General features: G+C 50.8%; 7 protein-coding genes across 7 annotated transcripts; 4 read left to right on the top strand and 3 right to left on the bottom strand.

Moving 5' to 3' along the window:
- The first annotated feature begins 106 nt into the window (after window positions 1-106).
- On the top strand, window positions 107-1,913 carry P174DRAFT_452291 (putative 60S ribosome biogenesis protein Mak11). The gene is made up of 2 exons (XM_024829069.1): window positions 107-1,163; window positions 1,219-1,913. Exons 1-2 carry the CDS (start codon window positions 228-230, stop codon window positions 1,828-1,830), a joined length of 1,548 nt encoding a protein of 515 aa, XP_024681642.1. The 5' UTR covers window positions 107-227; the 3' UTR covers window positions 1,831-1,913.
- Window positions 1,914-2,457: 544 nt separating this feature from the next.
- P174DRAFT_461503 (translation initiation factor eIF2 subunit gamma) lies at window positions 2,458-4,130 on the top strand (the record flags this gene model as incomplete). The annotated part of the gene is made up of 4 exons (XM_024830006.1): window positions 2,458-2,990; window positions 3,057-3,114; window positions 3,165-4,042; window positions 4,100-4,130. The coding sequence occupies 4 exons, from the start codon at window positions 2,458-2,460 to the stop codon at window positions 4,128-4,130; spliced, it is 1,500 nt and encodes a 499-aa protein (XP_024681641.1).
- An 810-nt stretch (window positions 4,131-4,940) lies between these two features.
- On the top strand, window positions 4,941-6,627 carry P174DRAFT_461502 (zinc metalloprotease; the record flags this gene model as incomplete). Its single annotated transcript, XM_024830005.1, has 5 exons — window positions 4,941-4,955; window positions 5,038-5,247; window positions 5,313-6,059; window positions 6,147-6,339; window positions 6,395-6,627. The coding sequence occupies 5 exons, from the start codon at window positions 4,941-4,943 to the stop codon at window positions 6,625-6,627; spliced, it is 1,398 nt and encodes a 465-aa protein (XP_024681640.1).
- A 289-nt stretch (window positions 6,628-6,916) lies between these two features.
- P174DRAFT_422067 (uncharacterized protein) lies at window positions 6,917-7,450 on the bottom strand (the record flags this gene model as incomplete). Its single annotated transcript, XM_024825011.1, has 1 exon — window positions 6,917-7,450. The coding sequence occupies one exon, from the start codon at window positions 7,448-7,450 to the stop codon at window positions 6,917-6,919; it is 534 nt and encodes a 177-aa protein (XP_024681639.1).
- A 379-nt stretch (window positions 7,451-7,829) lies between these two features.
- P174DRAFT_452288 (mitochondrial 54S ribosomal protein bL34m) lies at window positions 7,830-8,764 on the top strand. Its single transcript, XM_024829068.1, has 2 exons — window positions 7,830-7,969; window positions 8,048-8,764. Exons 1-2 carry the CDS (start codon window positions 7,902-7,904, stop codon window positions 8,376-8,378), a joined length of 399 nt encoding a protein of 132 aa, XP_024681638.1. The 5' UTR covers window positions 7,830-7,901; the 3' UTR covers window positions 8,379-8,764.
- P174DRAFT_442901 (uncharacterized protein) lies at window positions 8,687-10,092 on the bottom strand. Its single transcript, XM_024827691.1, has 2 exons — window positions 9,563-10,092; window positions 8,687-9,503 (listed from the first exon to the last, which is right to left on the bottom strand). The coding sequence occupies exons 1-2, from the start codon at window positions 9,873-9,875 to the stop codon at window positions 8,932-8,934; spliced, it is 885 nt and encodes a 294-aa protein (XP_024681637.1). The 5' UTR covers window positions 9,876-10,092; the 3' UTR covers window positions 8,687-8,931.
- Window positions 10,093-10,286: 194 nt separating this feature from the next.
- P174DRAFT_505075 (putative zinc metalloprotease) lies at window positions 10,287-14,265 on the bottom strand. Its single transcript, XM_024831245.1, has 3 exons — window positions 12,947-14,265; window positions 10,823-12,894; window positions 10,287-10,759 (listed from the first exon to the last, which is right to left on the bottom strand). The coding sequence occupies exons 1-3, from the start codon at window positions 13,839-13,841 to the stop codon at window positions 10,562-10,564; spliced, it is 3,165 nt and encodes a 1,054-aa protein (XP_024681636.1). The 5' UTR covers window positions 13,842-14,265; the 3' UTR covers window positions 10,287-10,561.
- Between the last annotated feature and the right edge of the window lie 45 nt (window positions 14,266-14,310).

Genomic DNA, 14,310 nt, shown 5'->3' with positions numbered 1-14,310 from the left:
GAGCGTATGACCGCATTCGGATTCAGTACCAGTCTACGAAGCACTCCGTAGTGGTGACCGCGCCACAGGCATCAAGGCCGCCTCCTCAAACTGTCACCGCCTAAGACTGCGATAAGTCTGGCAGAAAAAAAAAAGTTATCCGTTTTCCAGCATTACAGAGCGTTTAAACTGTTTATATTAGATCGCTTAAGACAGATCGTCGAAGGAATCGCTAAATAAACACAGTCATGGCCAAGCGCAAGAGGGAACAGTCTTCCAAGGATACCCAAGCTTCTGCGAAACCGGCGAAAGTTGTCAAACCATCCACAGCTGAAGATGTTGTCTCATCTGATGCAGCCAGTCCTGCGGTCACATTGCAGATAGTCACTGGCTCTTATGAGCGTGTGCTCCATGGCTTCACTGCTGCTGTTTCTCCAGCCTGCTTCAACTTTACAGATTCTCATGAAGCTGAGACCGACAAAAATCTCGTTCAATTCGTTGATACTTTCCTGTTCGAAGCTCATGCGTCTGCTATCCGTTGCCTTGCTTTGTCTCCGGTGCCAAAGAAAGATTCCACTGAGCCACCGAAGGTCATCTTGGCCAGTGGAGGCACAGATGAGCGAATCAATCTCTACTCGTTGTCTGCCACTACGCCAACGATCAATGAGCATTATCCAACAGTTCCGACCCTTGCTGGAAATAAAGTCCTGGAGAACCCGAAAAACCGAGAACTTGGCTCTCTTCTACACCACAGTGCCTATATCTCCGCCTTGCATTTCCCTTCACGCTCCAAGTTATTGGCTGCTGCGGAGGATAATAACATTTCTGTCACGAAGACTCGCGACTGGACAGTTGTCTCCACTATCAAGGCCCCGCGTCCCAAAGTGCAGGGAAGACCAAGTGGTGACACTGCGCCGCCCGGAGGCGCTCCCTCGGGAGTCAACGATTTCGCAGTGCATCCCAGTATGAAGCTCATGCTCTCTGTTGGCAGGGGAGAAAAGTGCATGAGACTTTGGAATTTGGTGACAGGAAAGAAGGCTGGAGTGTTGAACTTTAGCAGGGAAGTCCTGCAGAGTGTGAAGGAAGGTCGCTGGAGCACTGGCGAAGGCAGAAAGATTGAATGGAACTCAAAGGGTGAAGAGTTCGCGGTTGCATTTGAATGGGGAGCCGTCGTCTTTGGAATAGTGAGTGTTCCTGTCGACCGTTTGAATCTGCGCGAGCAAGTCTAACTATCTATAGGATTCGACACCCGTTTGCAGGGTGCTACCAAGTCCACGAAGCAAGGTGCATCAGATGAAATACGTCGCCCTTGACCCCTCTGTGGAAGACGGCGAGGAATTGCTTGCTGTCTCCACAGAGGATGGCAGACTCATATTCTACTCGACTAAGAGGCTACAGAAGGCTGCAGATGACGACGAATCTCCAATTCCTTACGCTGAGGCTGTTGCTGAGCTCGGTGGCAGGGCAGCTGGCTTTCCTGGCAGAGTCAAGGATTTCGAGATCCTGAATGTGGGAGAGGAGTCCACCGCACAGAAGGGCGATCTTCTTGTGGTTACCGCGAACAGCGAGGGTGTTGTGCGCGTATGGATGCTGCGCGCGAATAGTCTCATTCGTAATACGAAGGAGAAACCGGAGGCTTCTGACGACAAGAGCCAAGGATCAAGGAATCTGCAGGTTGGAAAACTGTTGAACGTCTATGAGACAGGGAATCGGATAACCTGCCTCAGGGCCTTCGTCATGCTACCCCCAGACCCTTTGATGCCTGATGATTTCGACGAGAACTCAGAAGACGACATTGAGGAGGACGAAGAAGAGTCAGAGGAGTCCGGCGAAGGGACTGACGAAGAATGAATGTACATAGCTTCCAGTGATATTGTTCTATATACCCGACCATGTGCCTCATAGACCACCGGATGTAAATTACTAAAAGCAACACAATTTGTTCAACTATTTTCCTAGATTGACTGAACAACCATCAAGGCTGTAACATACCATACAGGATGCTACCATAACGCTTGCTTCATGCTAGGATGTTTTACTGGATGACATGAGTCACTCGGGTATGGCAGTGAAGAGACCGACCAGGTGTTTGAGCTCAGTAAGATAGAAAAATCAGCCAACTCCATTCCTTCATCAAGACCAATATATCCACGAGTTCCATGCGAGAGAGAATAATATCCTTGAAGATTCCCCGAGCTTATAGATAGATTGACCTGTTCTTTTCTCGATTGACCGTATCAACCCAACGGACCTGGCAGCCCACAGGGCACGAACGAGACTCCCACCGCCCACTCACACTCCACTGCACAAACCGAACCCCACTGGTATCATATCGCCTCCGTTTTCCAAGCAAGCAAATTTCATCCAACAACGGAACCCTTGATTATCACCCTCCACTCTCGGACTAACACCTTCCTTTAACCCCAAGGATTCTCCATCTCTCTGTCCGTGAACAATCAAAGGGTTATTATCGCAATCATGGCTACCAACGGCGATTTTACCGACGATGAATCGCAGCCTGGCTCTCCCATGCTGGATGCGGCGAACGGCCAGGATGACATTGAAGAACAGGAGCCCCTTGACGTGGAAGAGAAGCCCCTCAAGTCTGCGATGAAGAAAGGCTCAGCGCCCCCTGCTCCTCAGCCGAAGCGTCCAGAACTTCCCGAGCAGCCCGACCCAGAGACTCTCGATTTGTCGACACTCACGCCTCTGTCGCCCGAGATTATTGCGCGCCAGGCGACAATCAACATCGGTACTATCGGACACGTCGCTCACGGCAAGTCGACTGTAGTGAAGGCTATTTCGGAGGTGCAGACTGTCCGGTTCAAAAATGAGTTGGAGCGTAATATTACCATCAAGCTTGGTTATGCCAACGCGAAGATCTACAAGTGCGACAACCCTGAGTGCCCGCGCCCGACGTGCTTCAAGAGTTACAAGAGTGAGAAGGAGGTCGACCCTCCATGTGAGAGAGAAGGATGCACAGGTCGTTACAGATTGCTGAGACATGTCTCGTAAGTAGAACAAGCTTTGTGTTCGTGTCTCGAAAGGGACTAATAGCTAATCCTCATTACTCACAGGTTCGTCGACTGCCCTGGGCACGATATTCTCATGAGTACCATGTTGTCAGGTGCCGCCGTCATGGACGCCGCCCTTTTGCTGATTGCCGGAAACGAAGCTTGCCCCAGCCTCAGACTTCGGAGCACTTGGCAGCTATTGAAATCATGAAGCTCAGCCATATCATCATTCTGCAGAACAAGGTTGATCTGATGAGGGAAGACGGTGCTCTGCAACATTACCAATCAATCCTGAAGTTCATTCGTGGTACTGTCGCCGATGGCTCTCCTATCATTCCCATCTCTGCTCAGCTCAAGTACAACATCGACGCTGTCAACGAACACCTTGTCTCGCACATCCCGGTTCCCGTCCGTGACTTCACTGCTTCCCCTCACATGATTGTCATCCGTTCCTTCGACGTCAACAAACCCGGTGCGGAGATCGATGAGTTGAAGGGTGGTGTTGCAGGTGGCTCTATCCTCAATGGTGTGCTGAAGCTGAACGACGAAATTGAGATTCGCCCCGGTCTCGTTACCAAGGACGAGAACGGCAAGATTCAGTGCCGCCCCATCTTCTCCCGGGTCGTCTCGCTCTTTGCTGAGCACAACGATCTGAAGTTCGCTGTGCCTGGAGGTCTGATTGGTGTCGGTACCCGTGTCGACCCTACCCTGTGCCGTGCCGATCGTCTCGTCGGTTTCGTCCTAGGTCACCGTGGCCGTTTGCCGGCCATCTACACTGAACTGGAGGTGAACTACTTCCTGCTGCGTCGTCTGCTCGGTGTCAAGACTGCCGACGGCAAGCAGGCCAAGGTCGCCAAGCTCACTAAGAACGAGGTCCTCATGGTTAACATCGGCTCTACGGCCACTGGTGCTAAGGTTATGGGTGTGAAGGCTGATGCTGCCAAGCTCAGCTTGACCAGCCCGGCTTGTACAGAGATTGGAGAGAAGATTGCTATCAGCCGGAGAATTGACAAGCATTGGCGTCTGATCGGCTGGGCCAATATTGTCGCGTAAGTCATCCTGACTACTTATCGTTGATATGAATTCATATAACTAATCTGTTACAGTGGTAACACTCTTGAGCCCATTCTGAACTAGACAAAAATCGCTTGTCAGGTCAATTGGGTCGACCCGCTCGTGGAGCTGTTGAGGGAGACATTTGGGTCCGAGCTCATTCGCATTTCCCGATTCTTCTCCAGCAGACCAAGGCAGTGGAAGCAGCAGAAAAGAAAAGGTTGATTACTCGAGGTCACGGAAGAGCGTCGGGACTCACTCCAGTTTAGAGAACACAGGAAGCTCCGACACTCATCTCTTCCAGCCGTTGGAGCTCTGAGGAAGTTGTTTACGAGATGCAGAGACGGCCGTACTTAAGGGGGTCATTAAAAGATTAGAGGCTGTCTGTTTTGGTTGAGACACAGGTGCATAAAAGGACGAGTCACGTTGATGAAGTGCCACTACTTCTGTGATGTGTGTTATGAAGCTGTTCTTATGTGAAAACTTTCTATTTTCTTTTATATATTTGTTGCTTTCTCTCCTACGGTGGAGTACATATGTAGGTTCTCTGCCAGGTAACTGATGATATATCTAAACGAACAGCGGGATGGGGAGGAGTCAACCATATAAGCAGAGTTGAATATGCGATATATACAGAATAGACTATCAAACCAGTTATGGTCATAGGTCTCAAAGATCACATCCATTCATGTCCTGAAATGTGCGGTTGAACATTCTTTGTTCGGTCAGCTGGAGATGCGGCCAGTTTGCACTAAGTGGTTGTTGACTAAGACATTAAATCACCATCCATCGAGCGGGAGTACTTGCCTCTGTCAACACCACGAGGCTGCGAACAACAGGTTAACAACACAGCGCTTTGTCCGAATCGCCTGTTGTTGTGCTGAATTTCCAGCCATGTATATCCTCGAGGTAAGCTCTCCGAATTCGTTCCTTTGTAGCCACCTATCTATGTTCTGTTGATATTGTTCATGTTGTACCTTACTTGCTCAAGCTGACCGAACGATTCTGCCCTCGACAGCAACTTGCGCGTCTTCTGGACCGCCCGTTCTTCCCGTGGAAGAATGTTCTCGTGGGATTCTCTTTAGGTCAATTCATTCTCGAAGGATTCTTGTCCTTCCGCCAATACAAGGTGTTGCAGCGGACAAAGCCACCCAAGGTGTTGGAGAATGAAGTGTCACAGAAAGTCTTCGATCAGAGTCAGGTAAGCAGAGATGGTAATATTGCTATTGTAAAGATTGCAAGTCTGACATTTCCGCTTCTCTATAGGCTTATGGTCGCGCAAAAGCCAAGTTTGGTTTCATCTCGGGTCTTTACGGTCAAATCCAGAATCTTGCATTCATCTACGGCGATGTCCTCCCCAAGCTGTGGGGATTGAGCGGTCTCTTGCTAGCCCGGTACTTTCCCTCTCGGTTTCAGGGCGAGATTTCCCAGACGCTTCTGTTCGTCTTCGGTTTCAACCTGATCAGCACCACCCTGTCCCTGCCAATTTCATACTACAACACCTTCGTTCTGGAGGAGAAGTTTGGCTTCAACAAGCAGACGCTCAAGCTCTGGGTCACAGACATGCTCAAGGGTCAGATGCTGGGAATTGTGTTGGGAACGCCGATCATCAGCGCCGTGCTTAAGATCGTCCAGAAGACTGGCAACTCGTTCTTCTACTACCTCTGGCTCTTTGGTGTCTTCGTTCAGATCTTCGCTATCACCATCTACCCCATTGTCATTTTGCCACTGTTCAACAAGCTCTCGCCTCTGGAACCCGGCGAATTGAAGACAGGCGTTGAGAGCCTTGCCCGCAAGCTCAAGTTCCCTCTCCATGAGCTGTATGTCATTGACGGCAGCAAGCGGAGTGCTCACAGCAACGCGTACTTCTACGGACTGCCGTGGAAAAAGCACATTGTCATCTATGATACTCTGATTGAGAAGAGCGAGACTGAGGAAGTCGTCGCCGTCTTGAGTCACGAACTTGGTCACTGGAGCCTCGGCCACACTACTAAGCTCTTTGCTATTGCTCAGGTATGTTTTTACTGAACAACTGCTTGATATCGCGCCCTTATGGAGGCACAGAAGTACACAGATGAAGGCTAATGATCTATGTTACAGTCTCACATGTTCTACATCTTCGCCCTATTCTCGGTATTTGTGAACAACAAGTCCCTGTATCAATCATTTGGCTTCCACCAGGAAATGCCCATCATGATTGGATTCCTCCTGTTCTCGGATGCCCTGGCTCCAATGGATGCCGTCGTCAAGCTCTTGATGAACGTTCTCAGCCGCAAATTCGAATTCGAAGCTGGTATGATTTCTGTCCTCTTGGACCTCTCTAGAAACAGAAGCTGACTGTGCCACAGATGCCTTCGCCGTGAAGCTCGGGTATTCCGAACAGCTTGCCGCGTCCCTTCTCAAGCTTCAGATCCAGAACTTGAGCACGATGGACGCCGACTGGATGTATGCCAGTTACCACTACTCGCACCCGATCCTATCCGAGCGACTGAAGGCGCTTGGCTGGCAGGGAGGAAAGGTCACCGACGCGAAGACGGAAGATAGCGAAAAGCCAGTCAAGGCTGCTGACCGGGAGCTTTAAACTCAAACCGATTCTCCTCGCTCGATATAAGTCTTTTCTCTCCTGTTTCGTTCCGTTCACGGTGTTAGGTGGCGGCTGGGGTAAAAAGGTGTCCGTTTGTTGTAGAGCAAAGGTCGATTTGATTATAGTATAACAGCAAACTCCATACCCTGTGTGATGTAATATCATCCAAAAACAAACGCCAATAGCAAGACACGGGTCCTGTTTATTGAGAACCAACCAATCGGACGGAAAATCCATCAGCAGAACGATGCAAGTAACCCAAATGAAGCTTCCAGCTGGTATCGATCTATGCGTCCGCCCCCTTGGCTTTAGCTCTCTTCTCAGCCAACCTACGCTCCTTCTTCTTCCTCTTCCGCTCCTCCTTGTCCACGGTATGCTCGTCAGCCTCACCCTCTACCCTCCCAGGCTGCTGCTCTTTCTCCTCGTCATCTTCCCCTCGCATCTCCTCCTCATCGTCATCCATCGCATCATCTGCTGCCACCTGCTCATGCTTGGTCTCCTCCCACACAACATTATCCCCGGTCTCACCCTGCAGCGCCTCCCCGGCGTTGATCTTCGCCAGAGTCAAATCGCGGCCCAGAACCTCACCAGCCAACCCGGCCTGGACGCGCTTCAGATTGTGCAGGATGAGGTTCGGCGCTGCAGCTGTGGTGCGGGAGATAGGGCCGTGCTCGCTGATGCTAGCGTTGGGTTGCAGGGCTGGATCTGTGGCGGCGCGGTCGAGATAGGCGGCGAGGAAGTCGTGGGCGGCGGACTGGGAGATGGGTTTTGAGGAGAGAATGGTTGTTGGATGAAGAGGAGAGGGGCCTTGAGTTGCCATTTTGGATCTTCTGAGGCTTGTTGTCTGCTCGGTTGATTTCGGGGAATGAAGATCGAATTGGTTTACGATGGAAATGTAGTGTCGCAAGTGGATGGTTGAGGGAGAAGTTTGGTGGCCTGGCGCAATTGATGAGCGTATATCCCAGCGCGGCCCTGGATGGATGGCTTTTTGTATAGAATAGTCTCGGAGAAATTGAGTGTAGCGAAAGTGAAGGAATGAAGGTCTAATCATGAAATCTTGAAGCATCAAATTGAAAAGAAATCTGCTGGTCCGTGCGTCCGCCGCGCCGGAGGTTCAATTTTCGTCCGCCTCAACTGTCCAAGTCAGTGTCCGATAGCCTCAGACTCAGCGACCGTCATCGTCTCCGCAATATTGAGCGGTCCATTCAATACGTTTCTGGGAGAAAACGATCACGAACTACTTAATTGTTCTGTTCTTGTGAAACTTCGACATGCTCTGCTTCCAATGTAGGGCCGTGCCCTCCGCGCTGCGAACTGCAATGCGCTCCCAGCCGTTCAGGTACGTCCTGTCAATACTATCAGAGTATCCTTTCGACTTTCGTATCATACCGGACTAGGAAGCTAACAATTCAAGCAGCAGACTCCCGACTCAGACCTTCACCACCTCCCTATCAACACCACTCCGCACCTTTTCATCCGCCCTCCGTTCACAACCGACCCCGTTGACACAGAGTCTCCCCTCATTCCGCACATCTCTCACACCCGTCTCTTCGCTGTCATTCGGTCTGACGCAGCAGACTCGGTCATTCTCCGCCAGTGCGTCGCTGGCCGGTAAACGTGCTACCTACAATCCCTCGCGAAGAGTGCAGAAACGTCGTCATGGTTTCCTTGCGCGGTTGCGGTCGAGGGGAGGGAGGAAGGTTCTCCAGCACCGGAGAGCGAAGGGACGGAAGTCGCTGAGTTGGTAGCGGTTTGCTTTTTGCGGTGCTCATGATCTTTGGGAGAATTGTGTGGGAGTCGGCGTGGGCTCTGTCTGGCTGGATGTCGAGACTCGGTGGATATGGAGACGATGCAGTCTCGATTCTTTCTGGGCTTGTCAGGATTATTCCTGTGTTCATGGGGATTTGAGAAGGGATAGCTATTCCGATCACTCTGCTGTTTCGATTGATTGGATAGCTGCTGTGCATCTTGTGTCTCCCTGGACAAGATGCTTTTTCCACGTGTACCATATACATACAGATACCAGGTCCTTACATTATACTTCGGTTTGCGTCTATTATACGTATGGTCTGTCATTCCTGGGCCAGGATATGGACTGAAGAAGCCATCCACCTTAACTTCTTTTATATACAGGAATTGGAAGCAACACCAAATGATCATGAGGCATCAGCATAGCGCAAACTCTTATCCCCATCAGTTCGCAGAATCCTTCTGATATACATACCAAAAGCACTCCGGGTATAAATGCTAAACCGCGGAGATTAATCATGCATATGTAAACACCACTCATCTATCCCAATCTCACCGCACCTCATGCTTCCCCGTGTGGACTCCGTCTAGCTCCGCCACAGTCGGGTGGCGCTGCTGCTGCGAGTCTAGCTCTGAGGGATGCTGGACTCGAGTCACCGGAGGATAGACACCGAACGGGCCTCCCTGAGACCCCGGCAAGAAGGCGGAACTGTTCTGCTGGGCTGCGAGTCGCTTCTTCCGGCGCGAGCGCATTACAAACAACGCGAGCAGACATCCTATGATGACAACGCCTACCCCGACACCGACGCCGACGCCGATCGCTACATTTGTCGTTGAGCCTGACCCTGAATTGAGCGAATCGTTCGAGTTGGAGGCTGCGCTTGTGGTGGGTGTTGGCGTCGTCGACGTCCTTGTGCTTGTTGTTGCCGTGGATGTCTCCCTGGAGGACTCTGTCGTAGTTGTCGCCGTTGAGGTAGGTTCTATCCCCGCCGTCGCAGTAATGGTGGGTTCATCCAGTGTGAATTTCAAGTACGAAACCTTGGTACAGCAGTCATCTGCAGAGCAGCAGTAGTTGTTGGTGGTATTTCCGCATCGCATCACCCACTCTCCTCCCGAGGGGTTATCTGCAGGCAGAGTTCAACTGAGCGAACACAGTAATTAGTGGGTTTGGCTCTAGGCTCACCTGCAACACAGTGTCCCTGGCATTCAGGCGCAGCCCACGTCTTGTCGGTGCAGGTCCCTCTGATGAACTGGAGGGGATTGCCGTCGGAGCCATCCCACCAGCCTGCGGGCTGGCAGAGCTGGTTGGAAGTGCAGAGGAAGCCCTGCGTGCAGCAGACACTGGCCGAGGCTGACGCGTTGCAAGGGCGATCGTTCGATATTGTTCCGTCAGGCGTATAGCAATTCGTAGCTGAGACGGAGGGGACCGTCGACAGCAATGCCAGGAAAATGGAGCTGGCATTGATTTGGCGACGAAGTAACCATCTCGCTGTCATCGCTGTGAACCGTGACATTGCATCAATCTTTAGCGCAGACGACTGCTGACTCGGAGTGATTGCTATACAACAAAAGTACTCAACCTCAAGAGGACTATGACATGGAATTCATTATATCGTCAGGGTTGTCTCGGAATTTCCTTGGATAACCCGTCAACGGCTGCTCACAGCAAGGCATGAGTTAGAAGAATTACTTACGGTGAAAAAATCATGCTGGCTGTGTCACTACTTGAGGTTGGGGCCGTTGGTTAACCCATGATCGACACTAAACTGGTTATACTGTGCGGCGCAGCTATCCTACACCCCGGCGCTTACTGCACCATCAGCTCCAATCACAACTGGCAGTATGGAGCAGCTTAATCAAGTTTGCGTCTAGTGAGACGACTAAGACAGCAGATACTGTATCATTGGCCAGAGGTTAATATATGTTGAATTGCCTGCGAATCAGGACTTCTTCGTCCAATCTGCATAGTCTATCTAGATTGCTGTATAAACGGCTTGAAAAGTCCACATGTCCCATTCGAAGTCGCCTAGGAATGACAGCAGGTTTTCTCTCTTTACGCTTTTCTTGTATAATGGAGGAGAAGTACCTGCCGGGTCTATCATAGTGAACGTAGAACTCTTGTCTAGGTCGTGAGGTATACATCCGCTCGTACGATGCCTCCCCAACGTCATCATAAGTTGCATCACTCGTTATCATCAGATACTTCTTCGTCTTCCTCAGATTCAGACGCATCATCTTCATCGTCGTCGTCGTCGTCGTCGTCGTCGTCGGATTCTTCCTCTTCGTCGCCATCGATTTTCAATCCATAGTCATCTTCGAAGTCCTTAAGTGGCTGCACTGCAGGAGTGAAACCAGCCACTTCGAGACCTTGTTTGATTGTCTGTACTGAGTGTAAGTATCTGTAGCTCATAGCCTTATTCTACGCATGCAAGAGAACTCTTACCTCTTCGAGTACAGGTGCACAGGTGACAACAAGGTTCGCCTTGTCCGGAGCGAACAACGGCAGGATGATTTCGCGCAAGGCTGCCTTGACGTCGTCCACAGTAGTAACTCGTACCTGTTTGAGCGTCTTTTCCTTGTAGTCGCTGGGCAGATTTCGAATGACCTGACGAATGAAGCTGCCTTGCGCCGCACTGGCGATGGTCGACTGCTCGTTGGCGAAGCTGACAATAATGCTGCTGATAGCACCCTCCAGCATTAAGGGGTCAAAGGAGATATCACCGGAGAGGTGGTCCTCGACAATCTGTTTACTGGACTCGAATGCCTTGTGTGCATTCGGTGACCGATATACATCAAAGTTCACAAAGCCGGTGTCGATATTATAGGCGAAGTTGGTACCGTAAGCCAAGCCTTTGCCACGGACGGCGACCCAGAGAGGACCCTCCACGGCATTCATATACGCAATGGCAACCAGCAGAGCGGGGAGCTTGGGGTGATCGTACGAGTCAAGACCTCGAGCAGTTGCGTAGGCAAATGACGAGTCAATCGTCGGCATCGGAACCACATACGACTTTCCACCAGGGATGCGACCTGCCTCGCTCAGCAAGTCCCTGCGGACGGTCACGGGCTTCAGACTGGTCATATCACCGAGTCGCTCAACATACGGCTTCCAGGCTGAGACTGGATTGGGTAACTTGTCAATGTCTGCGATGACCAGAACTCGCATGTTCTCAAACTTGAAAAGAGCTTGTCTGATCTCTTCCATGCGAGCAACAACGGTATCGGGTTGCTCAGCCAATTGTCGCTTGATCCGCTTAAGATACCGCGCCTTGACCAAGGTGCTCCGCGCCCGCACAATAGATTCAGGCGCGTAGTGAACCATGACATGCACAGCTGCCAGCATGTCATCACCACTACGCTTGGCGTCGGGCACGTCAGCAAGGAGCCGACTGGTGATCGCGCGCAGTCTCTCCACATCGAAGACCGAGTTCCAGGAGAGCTCCTCGAGCCAGGCAATTGCATTGCTATACTTCTCAATTTCGACCTGGAAGGAGATGCGCAACATCTCCGAATTGCCCAGGCTTCTTGCGCCCTCCATCGAATAGCCAACAGTATCCCTTTCCAATTCAACCACAACCTGTTCGAAATTGATCGTCTTCCCCTCCCTTTGGACGGGTAGGTTGAAGAACGCCTCCGTATACACGGACAGAAGGGGACGAAGGTGGACTGGCACCGACTGAGCCGAGATAAGAAGTGAAAGCTGGACGAAGCTACTGGGTATATGTTCAAAATGAATGAATAGTGGCAGCTCCGAGCCATCGGCATCCACCAACTTTTGAACCTTGTTATCCGCGCGTCCGGCTGTCAAGGCAGCACCGGATCGGGCCGTCGTTGTCTCCACGAAATGGATAGACTCAGTGCCAGGAATCTTGAACTTTTCCAGCATCTCTTTAGGAATCTCTTGATCATTTTCGGCCTTTGCCTTCTCCAGCTTGTCGGCCAATTCCTTCAGGCCCTCGGGTCCGAGTCGCTTCTTCTGAGCTGCGACTCTGGCCTCTTCCTCCTTCTTCAAGGTTTCGGACATCTTCATTGATGGCACGCCAAGTATAGTGACATGTGGTGCATGCGAGAGCCACTTCTTGATGAAATTCCGCCATTCATCCTCACTCCACTTCTCCAAAACGTCGTACTCTTGCAAGGTTGCAACGTCCAGCAGCGTTGAGCCGTCCTTCTTTCCGAAGAGGAAGTCAGAGATGACATACTCTGCCAAAGAAGAAGCAGAGTTCTCGGTGGAAAACTTCCAAGTCCGCTTTTGTCGCTCGATGCATTCTTTCAGATACTTCATATCCAGATCCTTCTTCATGGCGTCATCAAGGACTTCGAAGAATCGTTTCTCCACCTGAGCGAGTTTGGCGGTTTCAACACTGGTCAGGGTGAAGCGAATTTCGACACTTGGATGATCTTCCGTAGCATAGTAGACGGCACTGGCAAGTTGTTCCTTTTCCACAAGGATGTTCTCTAGAAGAGAAGCCGACGACCCAGCCAGGTACAAAAGTGCGACATTAAGAGCACCGGCTTGTACATATAAGCTATGAATCACAAAAAGGATGGAGACGTGTGGACTCACTTTGTACGGGATCAGTGCAATCGGGACCCAAAAACCTGATTTCTATTTCACCAAAAGATTCGTCCTCCTCGGGGAATTCGACGGTCTTCACAATCGACTTCTCCAATGGAGGAGCTTGCTTGGAATCTATCCATGGTCGTCTGAATGGCGAATCGGGACTTGGAATAACATCCAGGATAGTGTCTTCGAATTTGTCAAGCGTTTCCAGCATGTTATCGTGGTCCACCTCACCCGTGATAATCAGACACAGGTTACGAGGTTGATACATCTCACGATGAAATGCGCGAATTCTGTCTGCAGTGAGGACACGAAGTTGCTCCATCATGCCTCCGGTCTCATAACGAAAGCCTACGCCAGGCGGGTACATCAGGCGTCGAGCCGTCAAGTCAATCAGCTCGGCGGCGTTGTTTTGCACTCCTTGCATTTCCGAGTAAACGACACCCGCATCGTTACCGGAACCGTCAATGTGGTGCACTTCTGTATAGCAGCCTTCATTTGTCAGGGTAGGTGCAATCACATGCTCCAGGTAGACAGGCAAGATCTGAGAAAACCCCTCCCAGCCCGCTGTATCCAGCGTGTAGGCTGTGTGATCTGTGGCCGTCCAGGCATTTGTGTTGGAATACACTCGCGTAGCGAGTTTGTCTAAAAATCCCTTATATCTATAATTGCGCGATCCCATGAAACACAGGTGTTCCAGAGTGTGAGGGGCTCCTGAATCATCCAGGATCTCCGTGGCGAGAACAAAGTACCCCGTCACCTTGGGCCCTTTCTGATCAATGACCACGACTCTCATCCCGGTCCTCTCAGATTCATATTGAATGAACTCGCTCGGCGAGTAGTCAGGCTTGAACCTTTGGAGTAATTTAAAGTGAGTCTTCTGGTTAGAGGGTGACATATTGCCGTATGACAGGAACTGAAACTCTCTCCAGTTTCCGATCCTCCAAATACTGCCGAACAAATCTCGTTGAGACAATCTAGTACAAAGTCAGTAATTGAGGGACATTTCAAAGTTTGAGCACGTCTGTCATCGGAAAACAGTAGAGGAATGACTGGTTCAATGAGAGAAACGGGAGCTGCACCCATTCCATGACCGGCATCCAGATAACAGAAACGCAAATATCAACGAAAAAAGAGCGACTGGCTTGTATAATGCTGCGAAGAACACGTTGGACGTGGACTTTTATGGCGCTATGGCATAGCACACACTTCGAAGCGGCATTGACGTCGATATAACGCGGGACAGAATCTTTTGATTCTCCGTTTGTGCTCGGTAGAGACAACAAGTGTATTGTACTCACATAGATCGAGTAGGATACGCCCGACTCAGGCCTCGCTGGAAATGCCGAGACAACACGACTGCGTAA

Source organism: Aspergillus novofumigatus, assembly GCF_002847465.1.
Source record: "Aspergillus novofumigatus IBT 16806 chromosome Unknown P174scaffold_5, whole genome shotgun sequence".
Classification (NCBI taxonomy): domain Eukaryota; kingdom Fungi; phylum Ascomycota; class Eurotiomycetes; order Eurotiales; family Aspergillaceae; genus Aspergillus; species Aspergillus novofumigatus.
The sequence above is the reverse complement of the archived record's forward strand: the minus strand, read 5'-3'. Positions and strand labels throughout refer to the sequence as shown.